Here is a 15,760-nt window from a genome sequence, read left to right as displayed (position 1 = left end):
ACGTACCAGTATCGTTGGATAAATACGAAGTTTCCAACAGAGCAAATCCGCAAGGTAAAGAGACGACGAGTCGGATGAATATTACGCGGCAGAATTGCCACTTTCTCGATCGTGTCATCGTCTTTCACGATTCTTCTTCGCTTCAGTGTTTTCCATCGAAACATTTTCTCTCGTTTAATCCACTTAAGGATACCGTGCATGCCCTCCTCCGACGTATACTTATTTTTCTTGGTATTGAATCCCAATCGTTGCGCACTCGTGTCCCTATAATTGGTAACCGATACATTTCCACGATATCCTTGAAACGTCTTTGCGACGAAGCTTCGCAAAAGAGTGTCCATGGACGGCGTGCCACGTGATACACGTCAACAGATAAGAAGAACGCGTTTCACCTTTCGACGATGCGATGACCTTTCACGAACCGGCACTTCGGCCGAGAGATCGTACCGTTAGACGTCTGTATCGGTAGTCCGAATCTACCGCGAGCTTCATTTTTCCATCTGAGAATCGGCAGAGCTTCCGTTTCATGGGACTGGATATTACGAGCAAAAAAGGACTTTGTTGGAACCCGATAATGACGCGAAATTGACGTCTGAATGTATCGTAGCATGCTGTCTATGTTCTCCTTTTTCCATCTGCTGGCGGTTGTTTTTAACACGTCGGAGAATCGTGAAAGTACACGGATCTCGCGAATATTCGTTTCTTTGTTTTCACGCCAGCTGGATGAATCGCTTCTGAAGGTAATAGGATGACAGTTATGAATAAAAAGAATAAAAAAGGGATGTTTCAGGCGTCAGCGATGCCTCTGCCGTCGTCTAACAAAAGGGAATTCTAAGTGGGACGAAGTTGAACTCCTCTTGCCCTTACTGTTACAAAGGAGCTCGTTTCAAAAAACAATGTCGATGATTACGAGCTCCATCACTCAACGAAATGAGATTCTCCCGGCCAGTTTGATCCTGGTTCCACGTCGTGCACATAGCGAGACCAGACTTGAGGTAGCGTGTGTGCGATCTGGACGCATTCCTTGGTATCATAACGACGTTGTTCTCGCATGGAATCGCAAGGAGAAGGCAGGCAAACGATCTCCGTTGAAGATCTTTCGAGGCGGTCGCGTGTGTTGCGCAGCTCGTGAGCATCAGACGCGGCCAATCGGTGTCGTCGTGTCGGCGTATTGATTTCTTCCGGGTCGTGGTCGGCCTCGATCGAATCTCTTCGGGAATCGAAGTCGTCGGGGCGAGACGTCATCCCGAGACCCGGGGACTAATTATAGTCGGAAAACGGCGTTAAAGAGATCCAACAATAGCGTAGCCGCATCGGATTTTCCGATCCGCATGGCACGAGCGGACGCAGGCGTTCGAGGAAGAAAGCGTTGTCGTTCCTCCTGCTAAACTTCTCGAAAACAGACCTGTTTTCGCTTTTAAACTCATTCGTGTTTCGTTAGAACTTTCTTAATTCATCCTGTTAAGTGATCCTTTTCGGACAAGTTAACATTCTTTCTGCAAGAACATTATGGAACCTTTCTAATTATAATCTTGTTAATGTTCAGGGAAACTAATTAAGTATCTTAGTGAATAAAACATTAAATACCCCTTTCTAGAAGCAACTTTTATTCATCGGATTAGCATCGGACTTCGTACATTTTTTTAACACATAAAAAGATTCAAGCGTTTTAACGCCAACGATAAGAGACTATAACTGCGAGCGATGATCTCTTATGCGAGTCTGTTGCGAGTTTTAAACTTTTTGAAGTAAACTGTAATAACACGTACAGATACTCGTTTCTTTTATTTCTTTGTCTCCGTTCGACGACGAACAAGAAGAATTTGATAAAGTCTGGCCTGTGTACCTCTTCCTGTTCATCGAGTCAGCAGTTTGCGAAAGAAAATTGAGACGAGAATAGTTGGAGCAAGAGCCTCTCCTCGAACAGGGAACCCGTTTCATCTCGAACACGAGGAAACGTGTTCTCGCGAAGAAACGATCGATCTAGAGAAAAATTTCGTCGAGTTTGGGTCACGGTCTTCGTGTTTGTCCGTTTACTTCAATTTTTCCTTTTCCCCGGTTCCCGATCCACTCTATTTTCCTTATTCTCGGAAAGCCGGTCCCTTCCAGTACGCTTATTTCCAGCTGGACGATATTAAATTCACAAGTAGCCCAGCCGTGTCGCCGTTTTTCAGCGTCGAGCAATGCATACGAAAAACCGGATATTCAGCAGTCGTCTCTTCTTCTTGCCGTATTCACGCTCGTCCACGGTTCCTCTGCCTGTACCTCGAATCCCTTTATCCTTAATTCCATGAAAATTTGTCTAGTCCTTGCGTCAAAGGAATCTCTTTACCGTGGAAATACTTTTTCCTCGGGAATCCCAAGAATTGGCAAATAATCGCGTGTAAAAAGCGCAAAGCGTTTCTCGGGTCTAAACACTCGTCGGTGAAACTTTTTCGTTGCTCTTGGCACTGAACCAACATCGCCCAAACTTCAATTACAAAATATTCTTCTCGTTATACGAAAACAACTTCGTGTTCGATCTCAAACGCAATTTATACTGGGAAATTATACGTGGGCGAGTGGTAGTTTTCAAACTGTCCATAAAGAGGTCGACTAAATTCGTTTTAGCGAAAACTGCAAGCGTGTCTAAGCTGTCATCTTTGAATTAATGATGAAAATCGGCGAGTAATCTCGCGTTCCCCTCGCACATCGATTATCCAGATTCTGTCATACACGAAAGCGAACGGCTGTCCTACGAAATAGAATGGAAGGTTCGAATTGTGCTAGGAACATCTATAAAATGACGACAAGTGCGCGGCGTGCCGGGGTCAGGTCGAGCGGCGTGGCGAGTTATTTATGGGGCACGAGGATGGCCCGGCTGAATTTACGAACACTGATCACCGCCTCTATTAAGCAGGGAATGCATATCCATCCTGGCTGCGTCTTGCGGTCGCTGCATTTCTAAAATGGTGTCGCCCGTTGCACGTACGTGTTTTCGCCAGCACTTGCCGCCCGCGATCGACTTCACCACACGGTCAAACGAAATTTCTACCCTTTTTTCAGCGCGGCTTAAATTTCTGCAAAGATACGAAAAGTTCGGTAGACGCACTACAAAGCAAACCGAATAGAATATGCGTTTAATCTAGCGAAATAGATTAACTTTTCTTTTATGCCGTCCCTTACAAATGCCGATTTTTTTTTTTTTTAGATAACTAACGTTTAATGAAATTTAATTAACTTATATATAAATTAAATTTAATTAATAGTTGGTTCATTTAGGAGAGAATAGAGTTCCCATCCTCCCTGAAAGAGTTATTCATCTTACGTATTAAGTTTCCGTTCTAAGTCGAATAGCGCGACATTTTTAGAAGGAGGATTAAACTTTTCAAAATGCAATTGATTTTGAAAGGGACGGAACCGTTTTCCAATTTGGCTGGATCGTTGTCGAGTAGTTGGATCGGAAAGCGAAATCCTGCACCGATTCCGATCCATTAAACGCGATTGTACGCGGGAAACGAGGCGAGCCGCGGGGTGTGGAAATTTGTTTAATTTATATTTAAACACGCGCAGCTGAATCCCGCGACATTTAGATCAATGGCTGCGTTAAACAGAAGACGCAATTGGTAGCCCTCCAAAATGGTGTCATGACACGCGTCACTATCTTGGAGAGGTCAGTTGCGTTTATAACCACCTTTACGACCTTTACGTAACAAAAATAACGGCACCATGATGTTTATAGAGGGCGGCGTTCTTCTACTATCTGACGTTATTCTCCATGGAAATTGTATATTTTGCCGACGGAGGTACGTCCGGTGAAAATCACAGCGGCGTTGAGAATCGTTTAGATTCGAGGATCAAAGTTCGACTCGATCCGAGTTAATAATCTTCCTACCGCTGGTTTTCCAACGAAAATAGCCTAACCACGGAAAAATGATAGCGTTGCAAGCAGTTCGACTAACTGTAATTTATATTCATCAAGTTGGAAGTCGAACGAATGATAGTTAGTTTAGTATTCTCGGTAAACTCGGAGCAAACTTTTTCCTCGGCTACTCGGCTACTCATCGTGTATTAATTAAGCTTCCCTAAAGCTAAAAGTTCTTCGCTTTTCGTCGTTAAACGCACTCGTTCTCCGATAGTTTGAATCTTATTCTTAGTCGTTTAATAATCCAGAATCTCGTCAGCTTGCTAAACGAACGTTTCCCCTAACCGTCCATCACGCTTCGACTTCGCAAACAGATAGAAAGTCTGTTTTTTCTTTGCATCTGAGCTTTCTTACGAATCGAGTAGAGACACAAGAAGAGATTGATCGAACAAAGCGTGGTATTACCTACCGAACCACAGCTCCCTTTTGTCCGTTGATCAAAGTGGAGCACGTATCCTTGCTCCAGTATGTGACAAAGAACCGTCTAAGTTGTCGCTTTGAAACAAAGTTGGGAAACACACACAATCGCGTTTCTCTCGGTTGTCTATCTCAAACGTTCTCATCGAGACGCTCAAAGTCTTGATCAATAGCCACTCGCAATTTCTCCTATCATCCGGCTAGCTCGTCTTCCATTAACGAACAAATCTGTCCGAGGTACTGGGCCTGTCCAAAGAATTCGGACGAAGGATTTTCTTTGAGTCGCCACCAGATTCGTGCATTCGTCGATCCACGGACCAATCGCATTTTCTGCTATCGAAAGACGAGATCCTTCGGAGAAAATAATAGAGGGTGCAGGTTAAAGGGTATGTTTCGTCGGTTGGATATTCGCCCCCTTCGCTGGAACGGCTCGTTTTATTTCTACGCTCGGCTGGTGCTCACGGGGACGAAAATAAGAGGCTCTGACGCGATAAGGACGAGTTTAATCCGGGAAACGACAGAGACGCTAGTCTATTCGGAAATACAGACGCGAATAAAGCCGCGGTACGTCCGCGGTAGTCTGCCTCGTTCACGAGTATAGTCCTTTTTCGCTCCTTTTTCCTCGTTTTCCTCTTCCCTTTTACCCCATTTTCTCCCTAGCCTTCGTTATAGCCGACGCGCGGAATATTTTTCACGCCTCGCTGCAAGAATAAACATCTGCCTTCCTGTTCTCCCGTTATCCGCGTAAAATAATCCGAATTTTTCGGGTCGCCTACGATCCGTCACAACTAGTTGCGATTCATGAAATTTAAATATTCGCAACGGGCCGCGCGATATCGAACGACGCGAACGTGCATACGAATGTTAACGCAGCCATCTCGTGGCTTTTCATCGCGAGACTCGCTAATGTTAGATTCGAAATCGTCGGCACGTTTCCTCGCTCGTTTAGTCGATAGACCGTCTATCGACAAGGAAACGCCAATCAATAGATACGTTCGGTGCACCGAAAAGGAATACTGTGCGAATGCACGTCGTAGATAACGATCACACACAGACCATCTGCTCGCAATAGCCGTTTCAAAGCTGACGCTATGCGTCTTCTTGGACGTTTTAACTTTCGCCTCCGCTGGACAACCGTAACGTGCTTGGTCGATCTGACCTTTTAACTAGAATTTATCGACGCAAACGCATCGTGTTATCGATTTTTCGCAAAGAGAATGCCAGTAACGCGAAGGACGAACATCAGGTGGAACGAAAACCGAGATGCACCGAGTTTTCGTTCTGCGACATCGGTTCTTGGACGCGAAAGATGTTAAAGGTTTCGACACCCGATCGTTCAATCTCTATCGTGAACGATGGATGAAACGTTTCCACGACGGTAATACGTAGGGAGAATCGGAGAATAGAAAGAAACGAGAGGTTATCGAGCGATCTCGACGTCAATTCCGCGTGAGTCAACCTCTTTTCACCTACGCGGAGAAGATTCGATCTCGTGCAATCGAACAACCGCACGATCTCTTCTGGAAAACCACTCGGAGAGAAGCTGAAATGGGCCTTTTCGAACCTCGGTTCGGCTAGGTCAGACACTCGTGCGACAGATTCTCTATCGTTCTCGATCGATTCTCACCACGAGGTTACGAACTGCTCTATTTTTGCGATTGAACTTTATAGACGCTTGCTTCAAGTTGATTAGTCCTTTTTTCATTCTATCCTTAACCGATCGATTATCAATAAATCCCACGAGTGCCCTTAGAGATTCGTAGTTCACTCGTGTCTAGGGCTTCTTAACTCAATCTCATTAACCTGTGAGTAACTTGGAACGTTGATGAAGTCGCCACGGAGCTTCGGCTCGTAGCTCGAGATGTGCATTTCCGTCGTGATTGCGGCCGAAATCCTAACGGAAATAACCAGGACACACGGGTAACAACGAGCGTTCGCGTAAATGCGTGCTTTCCCTCCGGCTATGTAATTCGAGCGGAGAAACAACTTGCGACATGGTCTCAGCAATACTCGGCGGGCCAAAGTTTGGCCAGTAACAATGGCACTCGTTGGAAATGGCCTCGGCGCGATTCCTCTGCGTCAACGCGTGAACACGTTCGCCACGTTTGCTCTCACAACTATTTTTCTCCGTCCTCTCTATTTCTTTTCCTACCTCTACGTTTTATTGTCCATTCTAAGTTACTTTTCAAACTTCCATCTAAAGTCTGCAGGAGAAGAGCGATACGACGTCGTTGCGATTTCGCGACGGTGACGCTATTGTGATTCACTAGCATCATATTTCTTAATGGTACAATGCTCGGGAGCGTAGACCTCTATTATTGAAATTACAACGATATTGCGTCGCACTTTATTATTAGGATCGCAATTTATTATTAGGGAAATTTTACAAGCGACAAGTTGTTACAAGTATCTTAACAACAAATATTAATAAATGCCTTGGCATAATATTAACAAGTTTGCTAATGGAACAAACGAAATTTTATAAATTAGAAATTACCGGATTATCCTATATACGACGAAAAATGATAAAATTGCGAAAATAGAATCTATAATGTACAACTTGTAACTCGTTAATTTAATATTATTAGTTTGTAAATTATACGGAGCAAGAGGGATCTGAACTAATACTGCAGTAATTGCGTTATATTAGCATTGAAAAGAACAGCGAGTTCCCTCGTGGCATAATGGATGCATTCAACGCGAACGGAGAGCGTAGCTCGAACAGCACGCGGTTGTCTGACAAGTCACGTTCCCGATCTACTGTGGTTACACGGCAGCGCGTACAATCTGTTCGGCACGACGGATAACTTTGACGGGGAGTAAACATTTTTAAGAAAAGTAGATTCTCCTTAATGAAAGGGAGTATAATATATATAACGAGCATGATACACAATTCACATACTGTATGGTATCACGTAACGTTACGTAGCGACGTGCATAATCTAGTTAATCGCGTGAGCATCCGATTCAGAATGGATACGACTTTCAAACAAGGCAAGTAACGTTCATTTGAGGGCTAGAGAAAATATAGGATTACGAATTTGCGTGGAAAGGGGATCCGTGGAATTTATAGGTAACGAGATATCGATGGAACGCGCGTCGTGAATTATAAAAGTTGGAACAAGGAGGATCGAAACTTTCGACGGCAAATTACGAGGCTGTAAACTTACTGGCAGCGGCTCTATCCTGCCGGGTGTATATGTAGCTTCGAGCAAACCTAGAAAACTCTATCCTTGATCTAAAAAAACTTGCGGCGCTATATTAAATAGACGAGTATATTCTCCTATTCTTCCAACACGAAGGAGGAATAGCATGTTAACATTACGTTTTCATGTATTAAATACGAAGTAACGAGAACTATACTGAACCATGAGACAGGAATAGCGCAACAACGGTGTAAACGTACGATGATTCTTTCAACTCTTTACCGATTCGCAGAAGATTCTCTCGTTTTTCGATCGTAGGTGATAAAGATTTCAGAATTCGCAAGACAGATTTCACAACGCACGTTCTTGCCACGTACAGCTAAATCTGCACCTGCATTCTCTCAATCGCTCATCGCCTGTGTCCATCTTCTAACCGAAACACGCGCCCGATACTCAATCACTCGTTGATGCGAATTCTCACACCCACACTACAAACGATATTTCTATCATGCCTGTTTTCTACTTATTTTTAAACACAATCCTGCCTCCTCTTCGTCTTCTCCCGATCGTACCGTGTTTCTCTTGTTCGATAATCAACCTACATTATACAACGAAATATTGTTCACACGTATTAATTATGTCGAATACTAAGGAAACGATGGACCTTTTTGTTGCAGGATCGCGAGTTCGTGGAGATGGAGGTACCCTACAATGGTGCCCCGAAGAGGCCGGGCTCGCCTTCGCCCCTGACCTCCCCCGCGCACAGCACTGCCTCGAGGGGCGGCCTGCTGCATGCCTGCTGCGGCCGCTGCTACCCCCAACGTTACCAGGTACGCGGTCGCCGTATTCTCGCCTCGACGACCTCCATAAGCGAGGGTCCACCCTCGTCTTCCTCCCACTCTCACCAATCGCAGCCGAGCGGGCAGCCGGTGCAGTCCCATTATCAGCCGGTTGACCCCATCACGGTGCCCAATGTCGCGTTTAACGTGCCCGGCGACAGCGATCGGCAACGTCGCCAGGGTGCCAGCTCCTCCAGCCCCTACAACGAGACAAGGGTGTGAGCCGAGCTCGGGACAGCGATTCCACCGGACCGTTCGTTCCTTTCAGCTTGACCCGTGATCGAGATTATCGGTCCCAAGGTCGTTCCACCCTATTGCTCCATCCTCGTTTTTTTGGTGAGTTCTTTCACCACTCGTGTTGAGTCTTTTTCTCTCGCGGAGATCGCTCGGAAGAGTTTGAATCGAAGAGATTAACGTTACCCAGTTACGTTGCGGGATTTGTTCAGATTACGGGTCAAAGTTGCGTTTAGATATCGGCTTTGGATTCTATGGATCTATATGGATTAGATGGATCTATTGGAGGAACGGAGGTTCCCACCATTCCAATCGAAGTTACGAGCTATGGTAAAGGTAAATCATATCATAGAAGAAGCATAAGAATATCAGGGACCTTTGTTTGCCTTGTGTTCTCGATGCCGAGGCGACGAGAGAACGTTGTATCAGCAGAAGACTGAACGTTCCATATCTTAGGAGGACTTTAAGGACAGCTTGAACCCAAGTTGATCGGTCGTCTACGCTAATCGACGCTAATTTCGATCTTGGGTCTAATCTGAATTACGAGGAATCTTTTCGAATTCTCGGCAAATTATTCCCGTTACTGTTCGAGCTCTCTCGATCGTTAGATTATTAGCTTCGATTCTTCGTCGATGAAAGCGGCTCGATCTCGTCGAGACACGATCTATCCGATTCTTACCGATCATCTCGATCTTCGTTTCACCGTTCGATCGGATAAGCCGCCGTGACCAGAGATTGATGCGTTCGAATCCGGTGCTAGAACCAAACGTTTGTGTTCCGATCCAGGACAACGTGTGTCCTAGAATTCGCTCGAGACTGGATCTCGACGATCCCAGCGATCGTTTACGGTACGATTAGGTTAATGGGTCGCTTGGAGATTAATTCCCGGGGTTCGCATTAAAATCACTTCTCGATTCCAACCTACTCTAACCTGAATACTTACTTGGTAGACTAAAAAGTCACAAGTGCAGTAGTGTCGCGTTAACTGGTCATCGCTACCGCCGCTAATTCTTGCAAGTCTTACAACTGATTTCACGAAGCAAGTGTCCGACGTCACTTGTGATTTAAAGGTAAAGAATCACCAGGAAACGAAGATATTTAGGAATGTAAATCCCGAACTATATCTTCCTCGGTAAATGGCTCGGATCAGGTCTCGATCAGTGGCCAGTTAGCGAGTCGCTACTTCTAGTCCAGAAACGACGTAACAAATTGTCCGAGCAAACATAGACCACGACAACGAAATATCGCGGTTGTTCGTGACATCGAATCCCGGTTGTTAAGAACGACTCCCACCGGGGGTCGGCTCTCCCGCAAGCACTGCCAGCGAGGGTTCGAATCTCGAACCGTGTGCTCTCTCTTTCCTTGGTGATATTCTCGCTATTTTATCCCCGTGTGCGCGCACTACGGATCGTTCGGCGCGTTTGATAAGAGCTAGATAAACCTGCTGTTTCGAAGGCCGGCAGGTATCGAAGATATACTTCCATCCATCGCCTAGATTTTCCTTTCTCAATCGGAAAGACAGAGATCTGTACTCTCGAGCTAAAGGACTCCACTGAAGTATCATCGAGAACAGAAGAAACGACACGCGAAGAAACACACGCGAACTGGAGTGAAAGCAGAACGCAAACGGATACGTTTCTTCGAGTGATCGAGAGAAGATCGGTTTATCGTTTTTAGTTTTCAGGCGTTGCTATCAGCCTCGGTGAGAATCAGAAAATCTAGAGACGATGAATGCTGCAGTCTCCTGCTATCGATTGGCGCACATTGCCGCGTCTTACTCGCTCTAGGAGTAACGAACAAAAGAAAGAACGCGGAACGCACGTGCTGCGTCGTTCAGCGTTAGTCGTGTGGCCGGAAACGTTCGTTCTCCTACTTGGAACTTCTCCAAAATCCATTTGACCGGATGAAGAACGCGTTTCGAAGGTTTTCTCGTCTTACCGTTCGAAGATCCATATTTATCGCGGATCTCGCGCGGATTTCTTGAATCGACATCGTCTTCGTCGTATCTCGCTTACAAGTTGAGATCGAAACGCACAGCGGATCCGTACGATCGCGAAATTTCGGGGCTTTTCTTTGTGATACATTTCTTCTGTGATGCTTCTATTTTTGGAGAAACGAGCGGTTATTATTGCGTTCTTCTCCGAGCTCGTTTTCGTCTCATGTTCCAGTGATTTGTAGATGTCGGATCATATCAATTTTCGAAAGGTTCGGACAAGTTTCGTGACCCGAATCGTCGAGAGGTCGGTGTACCAGTCGAAACGAAACGAGTCGCGTCGAAACGATCTCGTTCTCTTCAAACACCAATATCGAGGCGAAACCAAGATTCTATTCATAGATTTAGAAATCTACGTAGATTATTATCGAATCGTTATCGGCCTCCATTTGACCAGCGTTTGGTCGAGGATCTACGGTCTAATTGAAATTATCTTCTAGCCTTAATCTACTGTCTTCTGATGGCGAATTCTAAATCGATGTCGTAGCGAATTAATTCTGGTTAGAACCAGAGAGAAGAACCGCTGGACTCGATGTGCTCTCGAGACGTATCGCTGGGAGATAATTATGAATGACGTCGTCGGACACGACGAGTCCGGCGTGTTCTTCCAATCGAAATCAACTAGATCTCTTCGAGAACCCGTAGGTCGACCTTAGGATTACTTCTCTTTCAGTCGAGCGGCCTTTTTTCCCAGTCACCCTTCTACCTCTTTCTCGCTCTCGCAGAGTAGTAGATCTTCGTTAGTAGTTTCACCCTGTGAGAACGACTCCGCGAGTTTACCAGCGATGCTTTCGAGAGTGTCGCGGCCGAGACGAATCGTGGCTCGAGATCGTGAGAAATCTTTTGTATTCGCTGCTCGATTGTTTATTGGAAAATGTCTCGCCAGTTTCACTATTACGTTGAGAATTTCCATTTAAATGGAGTATTTCTACGCGAAGAATAAGGGTTAAGCGTGTCTCGATATCGGGAATTGGAAACGTATCGACTGCAAGAAGACGGAGGCGTTACTCGCACTCGTAAATCAGCCCGCACATAGCGAAAGGCGACGTTAACGAGGGAAAATGAGAAGTGATAAATGATCCTGTCGGCTGGCAGATCGAGGACGAGACCCCATCGAAACCCCATTAAGTGTCGTTCCACCTTTTATATGTACAGCTTCGTGCTCCTCGAACGAACGCCATTTTTCAATGGTCCACCATCCTCTATTTTCTTCTGTCGCGTATTAATCGTCCGCTAATTCTTCAGACATCCCCCGTTGACCTTCCAAACGTCGCGCCTTTAACGGTGAAATTTATTTAAAGCCCTTCCACGGACCACGGCCACTTTGAAATTGAAACTCTCGCGCCAAATCTCCCCGCGTCTAATTTTAATCAGTTCACTGATTCTCAGCGGACCAGAGAAGCTCATCGGGGTTTTATTAAACGTGCTCTGCCCCTTCTCTGTCTTTCCCACGAGCTTCCATTTTTCAGCGGTCGACCGAGTTCCCATCGACCTATTACGCGATAATCGTTCATTAACTCGTAAATTAGCCTCTGATCTTCCATCGCCAGCTTCGGCCAGCCCCAGAAACCGCTCTGAAATTACTTGGAAATAGAATTTCCATTCTATTTGATCGATTATAGTCTCGTGTATTTTTATTTACGAGTTCTGTCGACGTCTGACAGTTTCCAGTGGCTTCGCGTCGTTGGGTTTCTTTTAGTATCTACCTTTTATTACGTGCTCCAATACGACGACTGTATCGAATGGTTTACTCCACGTCGACTTTAACAACCGCAATAACGGTCGATGATCGAGCATAATAGACGCGTCTGCGACGTGTCAGATCGCTCACGAATCATCTTTATGAGGCGAACGTAACGCTCGCTGCGTGAACCGCGCGGTGTCAGTTGGCGAACGTGTTTCCCGACAGCTTTAAATCAATGATAAGATTCATATGCACGAAGGAACACGGGTCGTCGCGACGTGCGCCGTCACCGGTACAACAAATGTGTTCCTGCCATATTATGTACGCGGGTCTCTTCGTTCGCCCAGTCTGTTCGAAATTGCCGAAATGTACGGAACAAACGGCGATATATTTCCCTGGAAGACCGCTTACGTGCCTTGGGAGAGGATTTCGCGTGCCATTCACGATCGGATTTCTTTCTCGTGCACGTCTAAATAGATTGAGTCGGACAGTTACAGTCGGTCTTCTTCGCGTAGCGGTTCTCCATTTCTCGCTAATGATTTTGACACAGCGCATCGGGAAACTAAATTTCCGTGATTACAATCTTTCAGAAAGGAATTTTAATCGAGTTCCATCCTCTTCCGAAGGATCGGCGTCGTCATTGATTTTCGAACAATTCCATCAAAGGTCGAAACCAGTAGAATCATCGAATGGAAGTATCGTATGTGTGCGTTTATTACAGGAGTCCCGATTCGCGTTACGATCTCGAGCCAGGTATCTCGTCGACGATGCCGAAAATCCCATTTTTCGATCAAGTACAAGTCGACAGTGATCCAGGAGTTGAATCGTCGTCTTCCACCGACGAAACATCTATCGTCCCCGCCTAGAGTCGAGCCTCGCCGCTCGTCAGCCCTATCCTACGTCTTCCATTTTTAGATTAAAAAGAACTCGACTGGAAGCCGCGCATCGAATCCTGCCCGAGCTCGTGCCCGCCTTATTCTCGTCCGATCGCACAAATTAATCACGCCCCGCGACTCTGACCCTTATAACTACGCCAACTCTGTCCGGATTCCATGAAATTCCACGAGACGACGCTGAAGCATTCCGCGGTGGAAACCAGCGGAAGAGATTCGCGGTGAAACGAAGCCGTGCGCCTCATCGAGCAGCAAGACAAATTTCGCGGAACATCTCTCGTTGATCGCACGTGCTTCGTTCTCGGTTTCCAATCCGCTATTCTTTTTTTTCCCTTTATCCAGTTCCTCGTGGGATTGGATAAAGTCATCGATCAAGCCGTACACGTGGAAATCGAATCGATATCGCGCGAACGGAGGCGAACGAAGCTCGTTCTCCGATGGCTTTCGTTTCCTTGACCTTGTCCAAGTTCCGTCGAGTATCGGGGAACTCGACCACGGCTGTTCGCAGTCGAAGCGCCACTGCCACGCTCGAGGATCGATCGATCGACGATTCGTCGAGCGTGTCACCTTTCGACTTGTATTGATTTTCGCGCGTGATATTCGTTCGATTGTCGACACACGAGCACCCGGTGTGCCGCGTCCGCTTCTCAGTTTCGTCGAAACCAGACGTTCGCGTTCTTGGGATCTAGAGATGGATCCTTTGGGTGACAGCAGGTTCACGAATACCAAAGGTGCGAGCTTTCGGCCCTAAAAGTAGCTTTAAGGACCCACCTTCTTTTCGTAGATAGGTTCAACGAGACAGAAATCGCAAGGAACATTCGAGATTATACTAGCAATTACACGGAGTGTACATAGGAAGTGCGAATCGATTATTCGATCGCTCGAGGATCGACTTTTGCTTTCGTCGTCGGTTGAGAACCATCGCAACCTTATATTTCGGTATTCCGGTCTGCTTGCGTTGCGATCGCTATTTTCCAAAGACCGTACAATTAGCAAGTATCTCGTTTCGTTTGTATCGGTGCACGCAACTGTCTTCAATTTCCCTTCGATCTTTTCTTTGTCTTTTTAAACAGTCAATTTGCCTTTAGAAAGTTACACGAACCGAAGTTAATATCCTGAAACGAAGAACGATTCACTTTAGGGAATTAAGAATCGGAAGAATAATCTATCCTACTTAGGGAAACAAAAGAAGGATCTCGCGTCGCTTTATCTTAATTTAAAAACTTTCGATCGTAATCTATCGGGACAGGTTTGATGATCGCGTCATTGGCCCGCGAAATTGTCACCGAAAGCGGCTCAAACGCTCGTTTTAATCGTGATTCACGCTCGGGGTCGTCTAAATATTCCTAGGCGAGATTTATTACGGCGAGCGAAGCAGTGACGTTCCGATTAATCGATTCGTATTAGCGATAAATCCGTGTCGCGCGATCGCGCTTCGTGAATTCTGCGCGAGATTTACCATCCTCCAAAACGATTTTATTTGACCTGGTGACGCAAGCCGACCTGCAATACCGATCTCGATATCTCTAAAGTCCCGCAAATCGCGCGACCAATCCTCGGTTCGCGGCCATTCCACTACGATTAAGGGTTGTCGTGCATTTTCCTAACTAACGATCATTTGCGTAATAATTCTTAATTGTTCGATATCGTTCCCTTCTGCTGCTATCGTCGAAGATTATTCAGCGAATCGTCGAGGAAATGTAAGCTCCAGATTGACTGGCATACAAGGCGTGTTTAAATTAGGAAGATAATATTTGACAAATCGATTGAGAAACGAAATTTCGAAATTTTGCTGATGCTTTTCACTGTCGCACTTCGCGAAGATCGAATCGTTTCTTGTACGGTATCGTCGAGTAGGTTACTGGCCCAGCAGATTGTGTTATCAAGTAAGCTTTGAGCAACGTTGACAGCATAGAAACCGTCCTTGTCGCAATAAAAAAAAAAAAAAAAAAAAAAAAGAAAAAATATTTGTAAGTTCGACTCGTTACCGCTTCCTTAGCGTTCATTTCCACCCTCGTCTGGTGAATTGCTCAAATTATACGTGTACAATTTTACGGTGCATAAGGGACCTCGTTTGTCCACTAACGTAATAACTAGTAACTATCGACTAGAATTATTCGGTTAATAGAAACTTTGCTCCCATACAGGAGACGGCTCGATATTCAAGAAGTATAGCAGACGAACTTTCGCAAGTAACTTGTCCAAGGACTGCTGGACACGTATTTAATATTTAACGTGTAAAAAGAGATTTGTCGTTTGATTCGAAAGTAACGTTTTTCCGTTTTAAATACCACGTATGGAGTTGGATTTTCTTGAATTACTTTGACAGAGAACGGTAAGGTTTAGTCAGCCCTTAATCGAGCCGAGGATCAAGCGTTTTAGATAAGATAGCACGTTTTGCCACACATTCCAGCAATCTGTCAGCGTTCCGATTCTGCGACGCTCCTCTCTTCCGATAGATCGCGTTGTTTAGCGCGGCAGAAAGAAATCGAAGATCCTTTAACGAGGCGATACATCTGAAGGAAATAAAGAAACTGAGATTTTTTAATCGATCCGCGTCCTTTCGACCCCCGACTTTGCAGAGAAGCCGACGAGACTCTCCGATGTTTCTCTCTACTTTTTCCTTTGATCACATCTTCGTTCACTTCTC

The 15,760-nt window shown here is 45.6% G+C and overlaps 1 protein-coding gene across 6 annotated transcripts in view; it reads left to right on the top strand.

Moving 5' to 3' along the window:
• Positions 1-15,760, top strand: part of Shal (potassium voltage-gated channel protein Shal) — a 96,957-nt gene that overhangs the window by 58,931 nt on the left and 22,266 nt on the right. For all 6 annotated transcript variants that reach the window (XM_072005930.1, XM_072005924.1, XM_072005925.1 and 3 more), the window contains exon 4: positions 8,145-8,297. In XM_072005930.1, the coding sequence (XP_071862031.1) occupies positions 8,145-8,297 (153 nt within the window). The remainder of the gene's footprint in view (positions 1-8,144; positions 8,298-15,760) is intronic.

This window comes from Bombus fervidus, chromosome 6 (assembly GCF_041682495.2).
Source record: "Bombus fervidus isolate BK054 chromosome 6, iyBomFerv1, whole genome shotgun sequence".
Taxonomy (NCBI): Eukaryota; Metazoa; Arthropoda; class Insecta; order Hymenoptera; family Apidae; genus Bombus; species Bombus fervidus.
Note: the sequence above shows the minus strand (reverse complement) of the source record. Positions and strands in the feature narration are given on the sequence as shown.